Source organism: Sturnus vulgaris, chromosome 19 (assembly GCF_052056855.1).
Source record: "Sturnus vulgaris isolate bStuVul1 chromosome 19, bStuVul1.hap1, whole genome shotgun sequence".
Taxonomy (NCBI): Eukaryota; Metazoa; Chordata; class Aves; order Passeriformes; family Sturnidae; genus Sturnus; species Sturnus vulgaris.
This window is the reverse complement of record NC_142261.1, coordinates 7,278,040-7,297,384: the sequence shown is the minus strand read 5'-3', so window position 1 is coordinate 7,297,384 and position 19,345 is coordinate 7,278,040. Positions and strand designations below refer to the sequence as shown.

Here is a 19,345-nt window from a genome sequence, read left to right as displayed (position 1 = left end):
ACAGATTGATTTCACAGTTTGCTATGATAAAACATCAATTCCAATGAGTAGCAATGACCTAAATCTCTCCAATCTTTTGGCATTTCCAAGATAAAAATAAAAGGTGTCTGAAGAAAGAGAACATTTACACAAACACACACACACATCTAATTTGCTTTACTGAGTTCTCCTGAGCTACTTACAACAGGCTCCCTTTAACACCTGGCAGTGCTCCAGCCAGCAGCAAGAAGTGCAAGTCTCTCCCCAAGGTGACTTTCACTGTTTTAGCTTGATAGGTATTTGGCTTCCAGAGATATTATAAAGTTGAAATGAAGTGCTATCTGCTACATCTTTTGTGCAATGAATGTTATGTAGGGACTTAGTATAACACTAAAGAATAACAGGTAGGGGAAAATTACTCAGAGATATCTCATTTTGAAAAGGCAGATGTTCTCTATTTAAAATATGTCAAATATTAAATTCTATTATGCCTTCTTCCTGCTTCACTGCTACAGGCATTTTCAAAGATGAGGGAAAAGCAAAGCAAAACTGTCAATGCATCTAGATTAAGGTTGTTTACTTAATACACTATTGAAAAAAAATAACCTCTATAAATTACGGGTTTGAAACAACAGGGGAAGGAACAGAGAAAAAAGGAACAGCAGCATCCTGGAGCCTTCACGTTTACAGCCTTTGCTGTGCTGCATTTCAAGAGGAAGAATTTCAGAGGCACTCTTCAGCAAGCCAGAAATCCACGTAATTTAGCAAAAATAAGTGACAATTTCCTTTTTAAAATCCAAAAACGCATACTAAATGGCATTAGATTGACTAATCCCCACATAAGCTATCCAACAAAGAAAGAACACATTTGAAAAACATCTCTGGCCTCTCTATCTCTTAAAAAAAACATGACCTGTGTTATTTACTCTGTCAGAGGGAGTATCTTATGCTGCCACTTTCTTTGCAAGACAGATATGCTGGAGATTGTGGCTGACACTGTCCAGCAGAGCCTTTAGTTATAGACACAACAAAAACATGTTCTAAATCCTTCCTTAAAGGAGCCTGGAGCAAGCACAGCAATGTAGAGCATAAAAGGCTATTGCTCAGAGCAAAAAGAACAGCTGAGCACAAACCTCCCCCCCAGAACACAGTGTCACCATCTCAGCTTTACACACTGGGCAGCACTGGGAAGAGATGTGAGGGCTCCCAGCACAGGAACTGCTGCTCCTCTACAAGGACAAGGATCACCTGCACACTGAATGCAAGGCCACATTCATATGGGTTTTTTTGGTTTGGGGGGGATTTGTTACTTGTATTTTTAATTTCTTTAAGTCTGTGAGGGAACAGGCAGAGTCACAAAACTGCAGCTTTTGGGTTCAACACTCCTACTCCAAGGAATGCATGCAATCAGGATGCCCAGCAGCCATGTGGCTGCATCCCCCATGCCAGGGAGATTTCTTCACCACCCTCCTCTGAGCAGCAAGGTCAGAATTCTGCCACTGCACAGAGGTACCAGAAAACTTCATTTTCTCTGTAAGGGTCTCACATATAATAGCACGAACTATGAAAGCACTATGATGATACCTATTAGAAATGGTCGTGTCAATGACAATTAATTCCAGGGCAATTAACTGATGCTCCTAAACACCAGTGACACAAGTGTAATTTTCCTCAGTCCCTATCAAAACAAAATGCAAGTTGAAGACCAAAGTGAGGTAAAAAACTTGTAAAATCTGGCCTCAGATTAGTATCTAAGAGCTGTTAAATCTATGCCTTTTTATCACAGCAAGGAGAAGTCAAAACAAAATCATTTCAGAGGAAATAACAACCCCAGCAAAGTCTCAGCACCTCTTTTAGACAGGGCTAAGCCAGGCTGTGTTTTGACATTTCACAATCACTTTTCTCAACAACTGTGTTTTTAATATTTTTTGTTGGTCCTCTTAGCATTGAATTACTAGAAAATAGCTCCAGGTAGCACTTAAGCTGGAGTCAGTGGCATTATTTGAAACAACAGAAATGGAGAGTAAGACAGCTACACATCCTACCCCCATCCTGGACACACTTCAGTGCCTGCAATGACCGACAGGAACACGAGAAAGCCTTGCTCTTTGAAATGGAACAGTAGCTCCAGGGTTGCTGGTTTTTTCAATTTTCCTTTCCCATATGCAGCTACAATGTCTGTTTTGAAGCTGCCACTGTACTTTTCTGTGGGAAGATGGAAAAACAGTAGGTCCCCAACACAGAGGAGAAAATCACACCTCTGAGGCCATGACAAACACGCAGCTTTTATCAGTGCCACGACTATTTCAGACAAACTACTTCACTCCATGTGGTCCTGTTATCTAGGTGAGGCATGGCCTCACCTCTATTTTTACAGCCATAGCTATAATCTTATGCCCTTGCAGCCTCCTCAAACTATGCTCTACTATTAGTACATATAAAAAGGTGTCCATCCCCACTGTAATTTTATCACTTCCTTCCTGCAAGTAACAGTTGTTGTTGCCACTAGAAAGAAAATAGCATTTCTTTCATGTATGTCACAAACTAAATACATTAGATTAGTTGATAAACTAATAAAGTTGTAGAGGTTTTTCACTATTCTGTTTTATTTTTCTTTGAAGACCTTAATCTCCTTCCAACAATGAGAAAATAGCCCAGTTATATTTACCTTTTAACTAATTGCAACAGCTATTAAACCAGATATCAGTTTATTATAATGTGTACAGGCCTACTGACTTCAGGAATTCATTTACTTCAACCTGAGGATCTGATGTCCTGAATAGATATCCTAGAGGACTACAATTCTGGGACACCAGTGAAAATAAAAACTGATTTACACAGCGACCTCTCCAATTCCTTTTAAAACAGAAAGCAGTTGAACAATCCCCTCCCTTTTTCTTTTTAAATCTGTCCTGTTTACAAGTTTTTAAAAAGGGAATCACCCTTAATCTTTGTAATCTTCCAGTGGCACAGCACAGCACCTGCTCAACAGAGACTGTAAAATTCCCTCACACAAGTAGCAAAAATTAGAACATTTTCAACACCTGTAACCCAGCCTAACCTGAGGTACTTGTAAGCACACCCAGCTTTCCCCGTGCATCAGGAGTAAGATGCCATTCACAAGATTGTTGCAGATGTTGCTGTGGTGTTATTTACATAGGCTGTTTCTTGTTCTAAAGGACAAAAGCATAATCACATAATGTTATTACAGATTGTCACTAATTTAAGACACATTTTCCTCAGCCAAGCCCTACCAACTCATCAATTGTTTGCAGGGCAATGCTGTGAGCTGCTTCAGCAGAATGAAGTGAATGTTACAAGAATAAGCAGCCTGAGAAGGGGTTCTGGTGTTTTTATTTGGTTAACCTGGGTAATTTCTACTGCTCAGTTCACAGCTCCAAGAAGAGCTGTATCAGCACAGCTGATAGGGAGCAATCTAGACACAGAGGTGAAACTGAAAAAGCCCTGAACTCAGCTCCACTGGCCAACACAATGCTCAAAATCACCGAGGATCACAATAGCACGATTGTCACCACTCAGGCTACTCCCTGCTATTTCTATTCCATGATTAGATGGCACTTTGCCATTTTCCTCACTGGTTATTAACCTCTGACCTTGGTTTCAGTTCTCCTTGTGGTTCCATCTTCAGAAGTGACAATAGACACGTGGGAAGTGGGAGTGCCTGGGTCTTCCTCCACAGTAACTGTCTCTTCCACCATTTCTTGAGGCTCTTGCATCATTGCTATTGAAGTCTGGTTACTGGGGCTTTGTTCCTATAAAGAAGCAGGTAAAAAAAATTAACGTCTCACTTTTACCATCATGGTATAACTATTTCACCGATTTCAGCTTCTTTGATTGAAAAACAATTTGCAAGCAGAGATTCAGAGAAATGAGTATTTCCTGTCTCAGAAAAGCTTGCTGCAACAGTGCTGGTATGACTGGGCTCAGTGCAGCAAACAGAAATAATGTAAAGCGTCTATCAAGTACTTCATATTAACAGACTACTATCTTATATCTAAATCTGCTTTAAGATTTCTCTTCAATGCCCAGCATAGGAGTGGAATTTTTGTCTGCAAAAACATTCTTTCAGTTCTGCAGCAAAAAGGCACACTGGCTTTCAGAGCAATTAATCTTACACAACACTGAAAGTTTTTCATTTGATAAAGTACACTCAGTTGGAGACTAGAGAAGGTGATAAAACATCAACACCTACAATTAAATAGACACCTTTCTTAAACTGCCCAAAGCAACGGTAATTAAACAAAAACTTCATGGCTAGAGATTAATTCAGTGAAATGCTTCCCTTCCTACACCTTCACTTAGTCTGTAAGGTCTAACTGCTACAAGCTTATTTAAAATTTATAACAGATAGACAACATAATAAAATCTAAACAGAAAGAAGGGAGATCAAAGGCGGGTTCTTGCAGGGATACTGCCTAAAGAGAACACTCTGCTGCTCGCCAGCACTGGTGTCTGAACCTTCCTTTTTCTTAGGCAATTGTGTGTTTCAGCACAGAAATCACAGAAGCTCCCTTTGGTAGATGAATGTCTCTCAGAAGTTTCCCAGCAAGAGGCCAATAAAGAAGCAGCTTCCACACTGAGAACTCAGACTTTTGCCCAGCATCGTGAATCCTCAGCCACGCAGAATGGAATGACAGACTGATCATTTCACCACGAGCCCTGAAGCTATCTGGCTACACAGGCTTTAAAGCCAAAGCAGGGCTTCTGTTGGCACATCCTGTCAAACAGACACTTAAAGAATATCCTTTATTAAGGACTGTACACACACACATGTATCTTTACACACATTTTAAAAACAAAAAAATCCAAGAAGAATGATACAGAGCCCAATATTGCAAACTGAACATACTTTGCTGAAAGAAAACTCCAGTCATATTCACTCTCTCTACATCACAGGAAAATAAAAAGGATTGGGATGAAATTGTTGCAATAGAGGTGCTCAGCCTAATTCCATCAAGTTTTAAATATTCTCCACATGTGAACAGCTTCATCACCAGGGAATTACAACACTGCATTTCGTATCATTTAGAAAAATTATATTTCAACTCTGCTATAGCCTTTGGACTTCCCCTTTTGCTGTGCCACGTTTTGTGCAGGCCCCAGTGACCTTTTGCTGCTGATGTCTCATTAAGGTCCACATTTAATTCTTGCATGACCTATGACTTCTCTTTAAACAAGCTGAAGTGCCCTTGCCCAGTTTTGTTTTATTTACAGCTGTATTCAGACTTTCTGGAACTCAGACTTCAGTAAGAAAGCCACTCTCATTTCCAGGTAAGCACTAATAGTAAACAAGACCATGCCAATAAGTCTCTGCCAATCACCTCAGTCAAAATGCAACACAGCCTTCAAAGGTAAGGCACCAGAAACGATACAACCAGGCACTACTTCCATTCCTACTGAAACCACAGAATAACTCAGGTTACAGAATCAATCAACTAGAATAAGGCTTCTGAAATCCTGAAGAAAACCACTCCTTCCAGTCTGCAGGACTCAAATCATTAATGGCAAATAACTTCTGATACATGCTGAATTCTTCATGGCAGAGTTCAGATGTTACACCGTGTCTTTTATGCACGGCTCCAGAAAGGGAACTTGCTCCTGCAATAAATACATTATTCTCTTCACATTTTTCTTGAAGATACTGTGTTATGACTGCAACTCCCTTTCTCTCACTCCACAGCGAAACTCTCCTCCAAAGAGAATAATTTACACAATATTGCAATACAGCAGAGACTCAGAACTTCTATTCATCTTCACTCAAGCAAACCTTACCAAGAACAAAGAAATCAGTTACACGTAGAGGGTTTTTGCACAACACCTTATCCCTGTACACCTCACCATCAAATGCCAAAACAGCTTCAAGGTGGGACCTTCTCACTCCTCTCCCACATGTATGTACTCACACAGAGCTCATACAGCACACCTTCATTCCCAGCTGCATTTCAGGTGCTGGCATCTCTTTGTTCCCCTCTAGACTTTATAGAAGCCTCTGTTTTCTGATAATAAACCTAAGGAGATGGAAGGTGGAAAGAAATATTTTGTTCTTTGAGATACTGCAACACTTTTTCTTTATAAAAAAAAAATAGAGTCTGCCTTTGTATTCAGACTGCCTGTGGGCAAAGGAAACCTTAAAAGCTGGGCACTTGAATATGAGCAAATTGCAAGCTAGAGCACATTGACTTTAAATGAGCCTTGTGCTGGGTTTTATCCTCTGGCTGCTTCTAAAATGAAGATTCAGACAGATATGGTACAGATCTGCAATCCTACAAGAGAAAACTACTGTTAGCAAGAGACTGTCCTAAGCATGAGAAAGCCTAAAAGCTTGCAGAGTTCAAGGTAGATACCTGAGCACAGACAGGCAGCCAGCCGGCAGCTGCTGTGCCTTCCCTGTACTGTGTGAGCTCCTGAGGAAGGCAGGGAGCCGAGGGGACAGCCTGTCACCCAGCTCACTCCTCAACTGCCTGAGCCACGCGGCTCCTTCATCTCCAAACCCACAGCTTTCCCTACAGCGCTAGTCTGGCCTGTCACAAGCTAACATTAAGGTAGAAAGGATGCAAAGGTTTTGTTATCTGTTTTCAGATGCCATCATTAAGGATTTTAGGTCATCACACATTGCAGAAACTGGGACACATTCCCCCTTTCAACTACTTCTCTATGCTCAGCTTCGAAGGCAGTATTTAGGACGCTCTTTTTTGGTAAATACACCTCAGCATCTCAGATTCCAAACATTTGGCAGGTATGTCTAATTATCCAGAGTAAACCACAGGCTGCTGGATGGGGCTGGAACATGACACCCCTAATGAACAATGCTACCAGTAGCTGGTAGTTCCCTACCTGCTGGAAGGAGGTTAATTCTAGTTCAAAACAACACATACTCATTTACCTTCCTGGAGGCTTTCAAAGCAAAAGCAATGAGATTGCAAAACACTACCGAATTATAATAACAGATTCCAGTGCAGTTACTGCATGTGGTGCCAGTAGTCATGACTCTTTACTTTTGTTTTTTTGAGACCAAATGAATCCTATCCTGTCGATTCATACTTGCATTTCCAGTGTTTTAAAAAGGCCACGCTATTTAAAACACAAAGAAACAATCAATTTACCTCCAGCCTGTAAAAGTTAAGCACAGATGAAACAGCTAAAGACCTTATAAAATAAGCAAGAAACATAAAATAACAGTAATTCTTGTTTTGTTAAAGAACAATGATTTATCATTTAGGGCACATATCTCCTAGAGCTTATTTTGCATTAGACTGCTACAGCTTCTGTAATCATCACCATTTCAATTCCTAGCGTTGTATTTCCATGAAAGTAGCTATTTTATATCTGTTTTAATAGAAGAATAACCTCCCCCAGGAGGATCAGACATCCTACTTCAAGACAGTAAACAAAGTTCTTTATTCTCTGCCTATGGAACAATTTTAAACAGTCTGGAAATAATACAAAATTGCAGGAGATTATTATTTCCACTAAAACAGCCTCTCTTTATGAACACTGAAATCATGTACATTGAATCTTCATTCTCCCCAAGATATCCTTTGTTCTGAAGATTGCAGTGCAGGCTATTCCTCCTTACTCCAGGCTACTGTCAGATACCAAATTTGAGGGTTTTTGTAAAGCACAAAGGCTGGATTCTACATCAGTGGACATACTTGTCCTTAGTCAACCCCAGCACAGACAAAGCTCAAGTGTATCAGCTCCTGTGAAACACATTACAAGTCTGGGCATAATTAATAGCATTGGACAACAATGCTAATTGAATTAAATGTGGATTCTCTCTCCTCTACTACTCTTTTAAATTACTCGTTAAAGCTTCAATTCCTGCAAAGCATGAGATCATTTCTAAGTGTAAAGCAAGCAAACACTGGCTTTGTTGGAGCCAAGTCTCAGGCTGATGTTCTGCCCCAATGGTCTCCCCTTCCTACTCAGATCTGCACTGCCAGCTCAGTCATGTCATCCAGCTTTTATTTACTGAAGGCATGTGGAGAAAGACACAAAAGACAAATCTGCAGGAACACAGCTACTGAAAAAAATGTCTATCTTGAGATCTTCAGACTGGGACATGAGAGGAAGGAAATCACTTATGGAATTTGCTGAACTTGCTGTATTTGAGATAGACTTTTTCTAGTACAAGATCCAACTCTCCAGCAGCTGAACACTCTCAAATCTGGTTATCACATCCTCCTGCCTTGCCAGAGCACCCTTCTTTCACCACAGCCTCAAGATTCCTGCTATGCTTTCTGCCTTGATTTATCCTGAGAGCTTTTCATGCATTTCAGCAGTGCAAAAGCTGGACTCCAAGCTGAGCAGATCGTGCCCATCACTGAGCCTGTGCCACCTGAGGGGCAGCAGGACAGGAGACTGTCCCACTTTTTAGTTTGTTCCTGAAAACCAGGTGAGCCCTCATGCACTGCAGTGCTTGCACTACTGCAAGGCAGGACACATGGAGACCTTAAGTTCAAAGGTTGCTGCAGGCTGATTCCCCCAGTTCAAAAAAACAGCAGGGTCCAAGTCTTCAGCACCAAATATGCAGCCAAACCTACCCAAATTCTTCCCAACTGGGGAAACATTGTCCCAAAACTGGGATCAAATTAGGAAATATTCAAGCAATATGGCTCTAGAACAATAAAAAGCACATGGACCAGCCTGTACTAAAAGCCAGGCAGCACATGATGCTGGAAGAAGAGCCTGCAATACAGACAATGACTTAAATATGGGAATACATAAATATCTACTTTGCTGCAGATAAACTAACCTCCATTTAGTAAACCTACGCTGTTTCCTCATGTGAAATAAAATGTGAGGTTTATATATATGTAAATACATATCTGTATTTATGTATATGTATGTATACAATGGATTCAGTGCACTTCAATGTGAATCCAAACACATCAAGCTATGAGAAAGCTTCAAGCTCTGCTAGAGCTCTGACAAGCTCTACCCTAAGGCTGGTCAGTTCAGAACAGAAGGGAAATGTTAGCCCCGAATGAAAGCAGGCTCTCCTGGCACAGGGCACCAGAATGAACTCAGCCCCACTCCACAATGCACTAACTGTTTCCTGAACACTTACACACTTCCTTTGTCCTTCAGAAACACACACAACAAGCAACGAACAAATAATGCCAAGAGCTTTTAAAGCACCAAGGTTAAAAGGAACATTTCAGCAACTGGAGAAAACCCTTAACTACAGGAGTTCTGAAAAGCCACAAAGAGGAGCAAGCTTTTTTGGAAGCAGGCATGGTAATTCACCCTTAGAAGGCATCACACCTTTCAGGAAGAGCAAGAGGCAGAGGTGAAGAAGGAATCAAACCCCAGCCAAGGCCTGGAGGAGCAATATTCATCCCTCAAGTACAGCCAGACACACTGGGGCTCTGTTCAGCCACGCGGTAGCTGCCCATCAACAGGGAAATCCAGTGCCTGCCCAACGGTCAACAAAGAGGGCTTTTATGCTATTTTAAACAATCTGAAGTGTCTCAGTTAATGGAAGACCGGGCAATTGGCCCTCAACTATTTCTAATTGACTGGAATGATGGATGAAGCTAAAGGGAAAGCTGACCCACTGAACTTTTCCATGCAAAGCTAGGAAACTGAAGGAGATTGTAAACAGTTTATAAGAAGGAGAAGTGGGAGAGGCAGAATCCCAGGGGCTTTGCTCCTCTCAACCTGCTGTTAAAAGTTGTTTCAGAGGAAAGAAAACAAAGAGCTTCAACTCTGGGCAACAAACAAAAAATACATGGGAAGGCCTAAACAAATTGCCTATTTTTCCCATGCTCTCCTCCCCTGTCTCCAGGAGCTGTTTAGCTCTGCCATGCAAGCTGGTCCTTTGAATCAGAAAGGGCAATTTGTCACTGTGACAAGGTGTCTCTCAGGGCTCTCTATTGCCTTGCTCTGCTTTTCAGATTGACTGGGTGTTAACCAAGGATGTCAAGACATTACATCTCAGTCAACTTCAAGAGATGTGATGATACCTACTTAAAACTCACATGTTAATCAGTGCCACTACATTAAGGTAATGCTCAAGAAACCACACGATTTTCTGAACAAAACCATTACCAGCAGCTTTGCACTGCAAAGGGCAACAGTGCTGCAATGTGACAGAGCTGTCTGCTCACCTCAACAGCTCCTGGGAAGAAATCTGAGGACATACAACTTCCAGATGGGAAATGGATGAGTTATAGGTTCAAATTCACACCATCTAACTTTAGGCAACACAGCAAGGTATCTAAATGCAGGATAACTTAATTTTCTCCTGTTAGTCAAAAAGAAGAGCAGGAACCTCAGAGAACAGATCTTGCACAGACAAATTATTTCCTTGGACATATCCAGCTCTTGCCATTGATTCTGAAGGGAAATTATATGTGCTTCAAGACAGCATTAAAGGACAGATCCAGGCTTCAAAGCCCCAGTGTAAGTACTCTGTGTAGAATCCAGAATAGGACAAGGGTATCACAAGTTAACACTCAGTCCCTTAGTCACAATCCCTTTTTCTTCCAGTAGTTCAGCAAGTAAAATCGAAGCATAAGCCATTAATTGTAATATGTAAATTATACAGGACAAAAAACCCAACCGACCAACCAAAAAAGCCAACAACAACAAAAAACAAGCGAACAAACAAACAAAAACAACCCAAAAACCAAAACAGAACAAAAAACCCCAACGAACAGAAGAAAACAAAAAACCAAAAAAAACCACCAACCAACCAAAAAAACCCAAAACACAAAAAAGAGAAAGAGCACCTGGCACACAGAGCTCTCCTTGCCTTAACTGTCGACAGCATGGCCAGTGTTTATCTGGACAGCCTGCCCAGTAGGAAACTGAGCAGGAAATGACTGTTTCTCACCAAGATTTGTACAGAGAGTTCATTGCATTTTGCCAAACTACCTCCCAAAGACAAATACAATGCAAATTTGCACGCCTAATCTTTGACCAAATCCAAACCAGATCTGACCTGCTTCCTCTCTGGAGTCTTTCAGATGAGCTAACCAAGGCTAAATTAGGGAGATTTTTAGTGGGATGAGGTTCTATCATGGATTATAATTTTCCACCAAGTGTTTTCCTTCATCTCCACCTGCTGCCTCTGCAGCATTAAGGGTGGTGTGGGATGACTAATTTTACATTCCTTTCTGCAAGACAAGCATTCAGATTTCATTTCTTCCAGGCCCTGCGGAGTTTGGATCACAAATTAAATGGATGCGTGTATTACTAGATATCAAGTCCACAAACTTACATGCACATGGGAGTCAGAAGTACAAGCTAGGTCCTTCATCTAAAACAAAAAAAACAACCATCAGTTTGGCAGGTGAGAGCAGAAAGTTTCTTTGTGCAGTCTGTGTGTCCCAGACTATCACAGCCACCTTCACACATCATTAATGAGTTGAACCAAAGCCTGCCAGACACAGCCAGTTCTGGGCTAACACACACACGCCTACTTGCACTGCTACAAAACTACCTTGGAGAATTGCTTTTAACTTCACAGCAGATGTAAACCATCTCTGCATTCTTTGAATTACGACCAAGGCCGGAGCATTATTTGAGTGTCCTAGGAGCCATATCACATCAGTGTTAAATTTAACTCATCTCCTCACCCACCCACAATCTTGCTGGTAGATCTGAACCAAGCAACGAAAATGCTTTTTGTGTAAAAACACACAACACAAAAAGCAAAAAAAAAAAAAAAAAAAACCAAACCAAAAAAACCCCAAACTAAAACAACTTGTCTAATCCTGAGGGAAACAGAACAAACAGACCACTGATGATTTTTTTTAAGCCTGCATTCCAAGAAAGCTGCTCCTTAAAATAATTTATTTCTCATTCTAGGGAATACAAAGCAATTGACAATAAATCCAATCACCCATCTCACAAGGACTGTGCCTGCCAGTGTCTCCCACTATTAAGCCCCAGAGCAGGTGTGCCTGGCAGTGAGGCAGCAGCACTGTGTCAGTGCAAACAGCTCCCCAGGAGATTACCCTGTAAAATCACACACTGCCCCTTCCCTCTGCATCTCCCCCCGTTCCAGCTCCCCACGGAAAGCCACGGTCCGGACAAAGCACAGCAGGAAGGTGTGAAGAGCCTGGGACACAGCCTGGCTGTGCAAGCCCAGAGAGCACAGAAGGGACAGCAGGGAAGGAACCGTGCCTAGGTACAAGTCCATTGGAACACCAAAGACAAACAAGTCAACAAAACCAAAGGCTGCTCCAACTGCTCTAAATCTTCCAAATGGAAGAGATTCCAGCAGAAAGAATTTTCCCAACAGCAATGCAGTAATTGTGTTATTTCAACTACCCAAGAGAGTTCAGCCATCAAGAGATGGCTTTTTGTCCAGCAGTCTGTTTATTTCACACATTTTCTGTTTATTCCCCAAGACTGACCTTAAAACCCCTACTTGTACATGGCCAGTCCTCACACACTGCTAAGAGACCAAGTGCCTGTGCTAAGCTTGTGTTAAACTAGCAGTAAACAGTATAGAGAGGGGGAAAAAAGGGAAAAATAAAAGATGAAAGCGAGCACTCGGATATGAGGGAAAATGCTGAGTAAGAACCTGTTCAGTTCCCATATCCACAGCTGTGGATGCACTGCAGTGGGCTGAGAGCACAGCTAACAGAACAGCCAGGGAACAGGATCACAGGTCTCTCTTTCACACCTAAGGTCTGAGCTATTAACCTCGGAAGAAGGTCAAGGAGTGATCTGATTACAAGTTAAGTGCCTAAAGGTATAATGGAAAGCTGATGGAGAACCCTGCACATCGAAAGGTTTAACCAGTGCCAGCGTCCGTGATGAAAACTGACAAGACATACACACACGTGATTTTAAAACAAGTGTGAAATGTGCAAGTAAAGAAGAAATGCAGGGTTAAAATTTTGCTGCTTAAAAGGTTAAACCTAGTTATTTTTAAGAAACATGTTTCTATTTACTCATAAACCTGATAATGGAGAGATGCTCACATGCATGCACACAACTGCTCCCTCTTGACTGCTACAACACTCTGAAGATTTTTTTTCAGGCTAAGAATTAATTATTTAAAGTTTGTGACGGAATTCCCCATCCCCCCCAGCCTGCCCTCAGCAAACTACACTTCATTGCAATAGAGATTTTTGTAACCAGAGAAGAGGTAACAGTGCCTGTTCCATCTCTTGGCGTGAGGGGTTCCCTCTCCTCCCACCAGTGAGCCCCATCTCAGGTGTCAAACAGTACCTCAGGTAAGGCCAAACTGCAAACCAGAGCATTGTGTCCACTGAGAAACCACCCCTGCCCAGGAAGGGCTGCCCATCCTATTCCCCAGCCTTTGCTGTCCACAGCACAGCTCCCAAAAACCTGCAGTGCCAGCATAACTGAAACAGCTGTGGGATAGCAGGAACCAGTGAATGAAGGGAAAAGAGAAGAGATGAGCACCATTTATCCAGGCACTGTCACCTAGAAAGTTAATGGGAAACCAGTGGCTCCATTCAGTTTATAATAAGAGTGGCTCAATATGGACATTCAGGCCATTCAGCAAGGACTGCTATTACTGCATGATGAGCATGAATCTCAAGAAGGAAAAAGTCATTTAAGCTAAGGTGGAAGTCACTTGCCCAGAGGTAAATACCTTCACCAGCAAAGTAAAATAGCTCTCAATTTCTTACTTAAACGTGTTTGGCTTTTTCTATTTTTCATCAGCTCTGGCTAATGGTTCCACATACTCACTGGAAACAGGCATCCTTCTATGACCACTCACTCCTCCTGGCATTGTGTATGCAGTCAGCTCTTCTGCATTAACACATCGGAATTGTAAAATCCCATCACATTTGCCAAGCTCTCAATTATTTACATAGCACCTTTTTATTATTATTTCTGATATGCTTTTGTTTGGGACTTGCCAATGGAATTCAAATATGATGAAGACTAAGACAAGCCCAAGAGTCAGCAGTCTACATCACTTTAAAATAGGTTCTCTGAGGGCTTTTGAGAGAGCCATTTCTCAATTAAACACACACAGACAAAAACAAGGAGATTGGGATGAAATTGAGAACTTACTTATTAACAACCATCAGTCAGAAAACTAAGCTCATGCTCTGAAGGCTGCATTTCCCTGCAGTTGGCAAGATAAGCTGTTGGAACCTAAGGACAGGACAGCTGCACTTCCCTCCCACTCCTTGCTGTGGTTTTATGCCAGAAAACAGAATCTTGAATTTTTCCAGAGAAGCCCTGCCAAGCTGAGGCTGCAAATAGGATATGGTGTGTTAGTAAACTCCTAGGCAGCTTGCTCACACCCTGGCCAGAACTGCTCAAAGTGCCTAAATCCCTACATGCAGTGACTGCCTCCCTTTCACACAAACGATCCTCCTGTGTTAGACTCCTCTTGTAAATCAGGCCTGCACAGGGCATGCCATTTTCCTCTTTACCCAGGTACCCAGTCCTGACTTCTCTCCTTTATAGGCTTTCCTATGACCCCACCTCCACTGCTAAAATTTTGGCAGAAATAAACCAAACTCCTCCATAAAGCATTAGCTGTCCTGGGATCATCTATACACACAGCTGTCTTTCCCAGAATTCAAATGAAACTGTTTTATTTTCTCCCAATTCTTCACAAGGAATCAAAGATAAACAGTCATCCCACCCACCTTTTTTAAACATTAAGACAGACTCAATCACTACGAATTTAGCAGCAGCAAGTCCACCACCCACTATGAACACCCTGCCATAAACACTGTTCCTGCCTCCAGGACTTGCCCTGAGCACAGCACTGGGAATATTCTCACAAATACACACCAGCAGGGTTTATCCCTTCAGCCTGGGGGTTTATTTTTTTTCCCCAAGAGAAAGTCAGTGTCTTTTAATTCCTTCCCAGGGTCTCCAGCAGCAAATAACATCTCCAAAAAGGTGCTGCTGAACCCCCAAGTCAGGCCTGCTGACCTGGACTGACCCATCACTCAATTATATTAACAAATTGTTAACAAATTAATTAATCTGACAGATCTGTAATATTCTACATCTCAGCTTGCTAAATTAGAAGTATAACAGCTAGCAACAGATAAACATATGCATGGAAGAGGGTAAATTTGGCAAACAGTTGCAAAAGCAATGCTGGAGCCTGAAGAACACCAGAAAAAGATGAGCAAAGGAGAACAGCACTACAAAATACATCAGTCTGTCCAGGGAGGGCAAAACCAAACAATAAAGCACATCAGGGAAAGGGGAGGACAGATAAAAATGAGAAGAGACAGGACCCATAAATGAGAAGAGTATCATGTGGAAGCCAAATCAGTGGCTTTCACATGAAAAAAAAGTAGCAAGAAAAGAGAAGGAGGGGGAAAGTATGAAAGAAATATTTCAGTTTTTAATTCCATCCTGTTAACGCCGCTCTCGTTCCCCGTATAAATCTTCTGGCGAACAGCAGCTCCCTCCACACAAGGCAGCATATTAAGATTTTTATTAAGGCTTTCCAAACACCATAATGTCATTCTTTAGCTCTTTATGTGGTTTGCCTAGACTATGTTTTTGTTGCTAGGCTCTCATTAGATGTGTATCTTGTACTGACAGGGAAGAGATTATAAAACACAAGGAAGCTGAGCACAAGGGCAGTATTTGATTTGCCAGAAGTGAACAGTGGCAGGCTGCGTGCTGTTGTGTGACTCGGGGACACTTCTGTATCTGCTCGGCACGAACAGAGGGGTCTGAGCTGTCCCATAGTGGCGTGAGAGCAATTCCTTTGAGGAGAGCTGAGATCCAGATGTATCAGAACCCATCTCCCACACCAGAAACTCCCGTGCCAGCCCCCACACTTCCACCCCCGGGCAGCACAGCTCATGGCTCCGGCACATGAGTGAGGACTGGGAGGAGAAGACTGCCCCAGGCCACGAATACCAGGGAAGCACAAGAACAACACAACACAAAGATGGAGCCAAATTAATAAATCTTGCTTACAAGGGATGACAGAACGTCAGGAAGAGCAAATGTACTCATCTAGCTACCCGGGTGGAAGACAAAGATATCCATCCCGAACAGCAAATTGTGTCCAACACCATGAATACTCCACACCCCACAGGCAGAAAAGCTAGCCTGATTATACACTTAATTCAATTATCTATGTCAACAGTGACCAAACACATCAGCATTTACAGCCTCCCACCATTTATCAGTTCACACATGCAGAAACTAAACTGACTCCTGAACAAGGATTCATCAGCAACTCTGATCACAGAAAAAAAAACACAGAAGACTATTTTTCTCATGAAGTTTAAACTGAGCATGGCTCCATTTGGAAAATTACATGAAACCAAAGGATAACCGTATCATTCATTTAACAAAAGCCACCAAACATATTGCAACAAACTGTTAGTACTCCTCTAAAATGTATTTAGAAACCCAGAAAATAGACCAGATAATGTGCTCTATATACCCTCAGCAACAGACGTTACAGCTATTCTTAATCCTAGCTTTGTGAATCTGGTAGACATAATTCATTGTGCTTTTGGATCCATAATATTTTGCAAAGCACTGCAGTTTGCTGGCTTACAAACATGCCCTGCCAGCTCACTGGGTAGAAAGATTTCTGCTGACTTCACCTACCATTTCAGTTGCACTCTTCAGGGATTAGTGTTTTTTCCCTGCTAAAGGTACAGGCTGCAAGTACCAAGTAGGAAAGGTTACACACGTGGCTGAAAAAGACTGGTAACATTTCGATAGGTGATATATACAGACAGTGAATGAACACTTATGGGGCACTTGACTATTTCCTCCATGAAGTGCAAGTAGTATATTCAAATTTCATATGCTTTAGAAATTTTACTTCTTTTTAAAGATCTAACTGATAAAATCTTTTCCTCATGCATTTTATATTTTATACCCATAACTTCTGTAAGAGGAAGTGAGATCAGAGAAGCCTCTGTATTCTTTACAGACTTTAATGAAAAATATTATCCTCTTCACAACTTAATGCACACTTTCACACCTGCATACGTACCACAAGAAATAAAATCATTTTTAATGGAGAGTATTTCATGTAATGTTAAGAAACTAAGAAACCATAAAGGCAGACTAACAAGCACTTCTGGTCCAGTCCTCTACCGGTAAGGTCACACCTCAGCACTCTGCCCATTCTAAAGCACTGCCCTATTTTGCAGTGAAGATGGTTTTCCATCAGGGATTTGCACTCCCATGGTAGGTTTCTGTCATCATATTCAACAGGAAGATAAGCAAATTTCAATACATGTCTGTATAATTAATCTAACAGAATTTAACACCATTAAAGTGGCAACTTCAGAACAAATCACTGAGTGAGCTACCTCAAGAACATTGCCTTCACACCTGCAGCAACCTCACAGCAGAAGAAAACATCAGTGAAAGTATTTCTTGTAATATTATGCAGCATTTTGCAGTTTGAGCAGTCAAGCAAGTTCAAATGGTCAGCAGCAAAAAGCTTTTGTAAACCATTTGGATCTTGTTTTTCCTAAGAAAGTTTTACAAGAGAACTAACTCATTATCAGGAGCAGGTGGAGAGATGTTAAATTCTCCATCGTCAATACCCATGCTCCAGCACAAGAACTCACTGTTCTTACCCAGGGAGCAGTATGAACGTGATGACAGGAGAATGGATTTATTTCTAGAAGAACACAAGTTCGTGGAGGTTTGGAACTCGGGTGAGCTGCCCTGCAGTGTGTGTTAACTCTCCAGCCCACCCTGCTCAGCCACAGAGGGCTGCAAAGAGCTGCTGCACTGAAGGGGAAGGCTCTGCAGTGCCTGCAGGGGCACGTCTGTGCCCAGGACACGGCGTGGCTGGATCAGAGCCGATCATTCCACAGGCACACATGGATGAAGGGAGCTCCAAACAAAGAGACCTCAGACTGCTGGAGCTGGCCGGGCTGGCATCGCTGATGGGTGACAACGCTGTGACAACACACAGCTCCAGCATGAGCTGCACTCTGCTCTGCTCCCAAAGCCTGGCAGCAGCAGTCTGCAGGAGGCACTCCCCAGCCCATCGAGAAATAACAAGTGACAATTCAGGAAAGCGTGTTTGCTATCCATTCATGCGTGCAAGCAATCTCGGGCCAAACAGTGGATGTGCTAAAAGGTTTTCCCCAGAGGAAATGTGTTTATTAATTAATATCTACTGAATTAATTGGTTCCCCATATGCTCTGCTGTGCTTCTAAGACTGGAGCCCTGTTGTTGTTACTGAAAGGTGTCAGGTGTGGTGACTACCCAGGAGGTTCATCAGAACGCTTCAGTCAATCTGAAAAACTAATCTGTTTTTGCATTCATCAAATTCAAAGTGTATCCATCTATGGTAGAAGACACGAAAAAGGCATTTAAAATATCCAGTCCATAATAATTTTTAAAAATCCGACACATGCTCTTACTTCAGCCACGAGTGTGGTACACAGCAGAAGCACAGAAGGAAGTGCTGATCTGAGGCCATCAGCTCATCTCCTGACCTGCAATAACCTTGGCTGCTCCTTTCACACACCATTACACTCCTTACACCAACCTGCTCCTAGCCACTACTGCTACCCAACTACCAAACTCACCTTACATCCACCACATCCTCTCCCACTCCCTTTCATCAGTACAGGAGAGGTATTTTTGGATTCTGACTACAACTGGCACAACTCTGTGCAGTGACATCATTTTTCTAATGTTATCAATCTCTCAATGAGACACTTTACCCATCAGTGTCAGCTGGCAGAGACCACAACTCCTGTCATTGCTGGTACTCCAGCACTCATCCTGCACCAGCCTCTGTGTAAGCTCAGACTGCAGCAGCAGAGGAGGGAGAGCAGTCCTGCATCCTCCCCCTTGTAAGAAGCACACACCAGCAACAGGCTGTGCATCCTCATCCCTGTGAGAAACAAAGACATTCCTCCTCTACCACAATACCACCTCTCCTAAATCCCCTGGATGCACCCACACAGTGCAGAAGCCAGAAAACCCTTTTGTCAGAGTATGGGAGGGCAAGCACTCATTATGGCAGCCTCTCTAGCAGATTCAGAGACCTTTGATGTTTATTTAGTCCAGGTCTCCCATTTCAGCATTCCCTCACGTATACAATATCCACAGGATATTGCAGGAAACGGTTAAAGCACATCACAAAAGAAACATCAATATAAACAGGTATGATTGTGATGTGTTCAAAACAGTTTCCTACAGAGGAAGATGGTCATGCTTACCAGGTCATGCTGGTAAGCAGCAGAATAGGTTGCAGAGAGGCATAAAATCACATTCCCAAATCAGAGGCCTTGTTAATAATTTCTCTACAAGTATGTAATAACTAGAAAAAAAATTTAAAGCAACTTTCAGAGTAACATCTTCTGTAAAGCAGGCTGCAAATAGAGTCAGCAGGATCTGTGCTACCTGTCTGGCAAACATTTTCAC

The 19,345-nt window shown here is 42.2% G+C and overlaps 1 protein-coding gene across 11 annotated transcripts in view; it reads right to left on the bottom strand.

Annotated features, from left to right (window-relative positions):
• The window catches only part of ARVCF (ARVCF delta catenin family member), a 245,977-nt gene that overhangs the window by 83,672 nt on the left and 142,960 nt on the right, over positions 1 to 19,345 (bottom strand). For all 11 annotated transcript variants that reach the window (XM_088176225.1, XM_088176232.1, XM_088176227.1 and 8 more), the window contains one exon: positions 3,594 to 3,752. In XM_088176225.1, the coding sequence (XP_088032351.1) occupies positions 3,594 to 3,752 (159 nt within the window). The remainder of the gene's footprint in view (positions 1 to 3,593; positions 3,753 to 19,345) is intronic.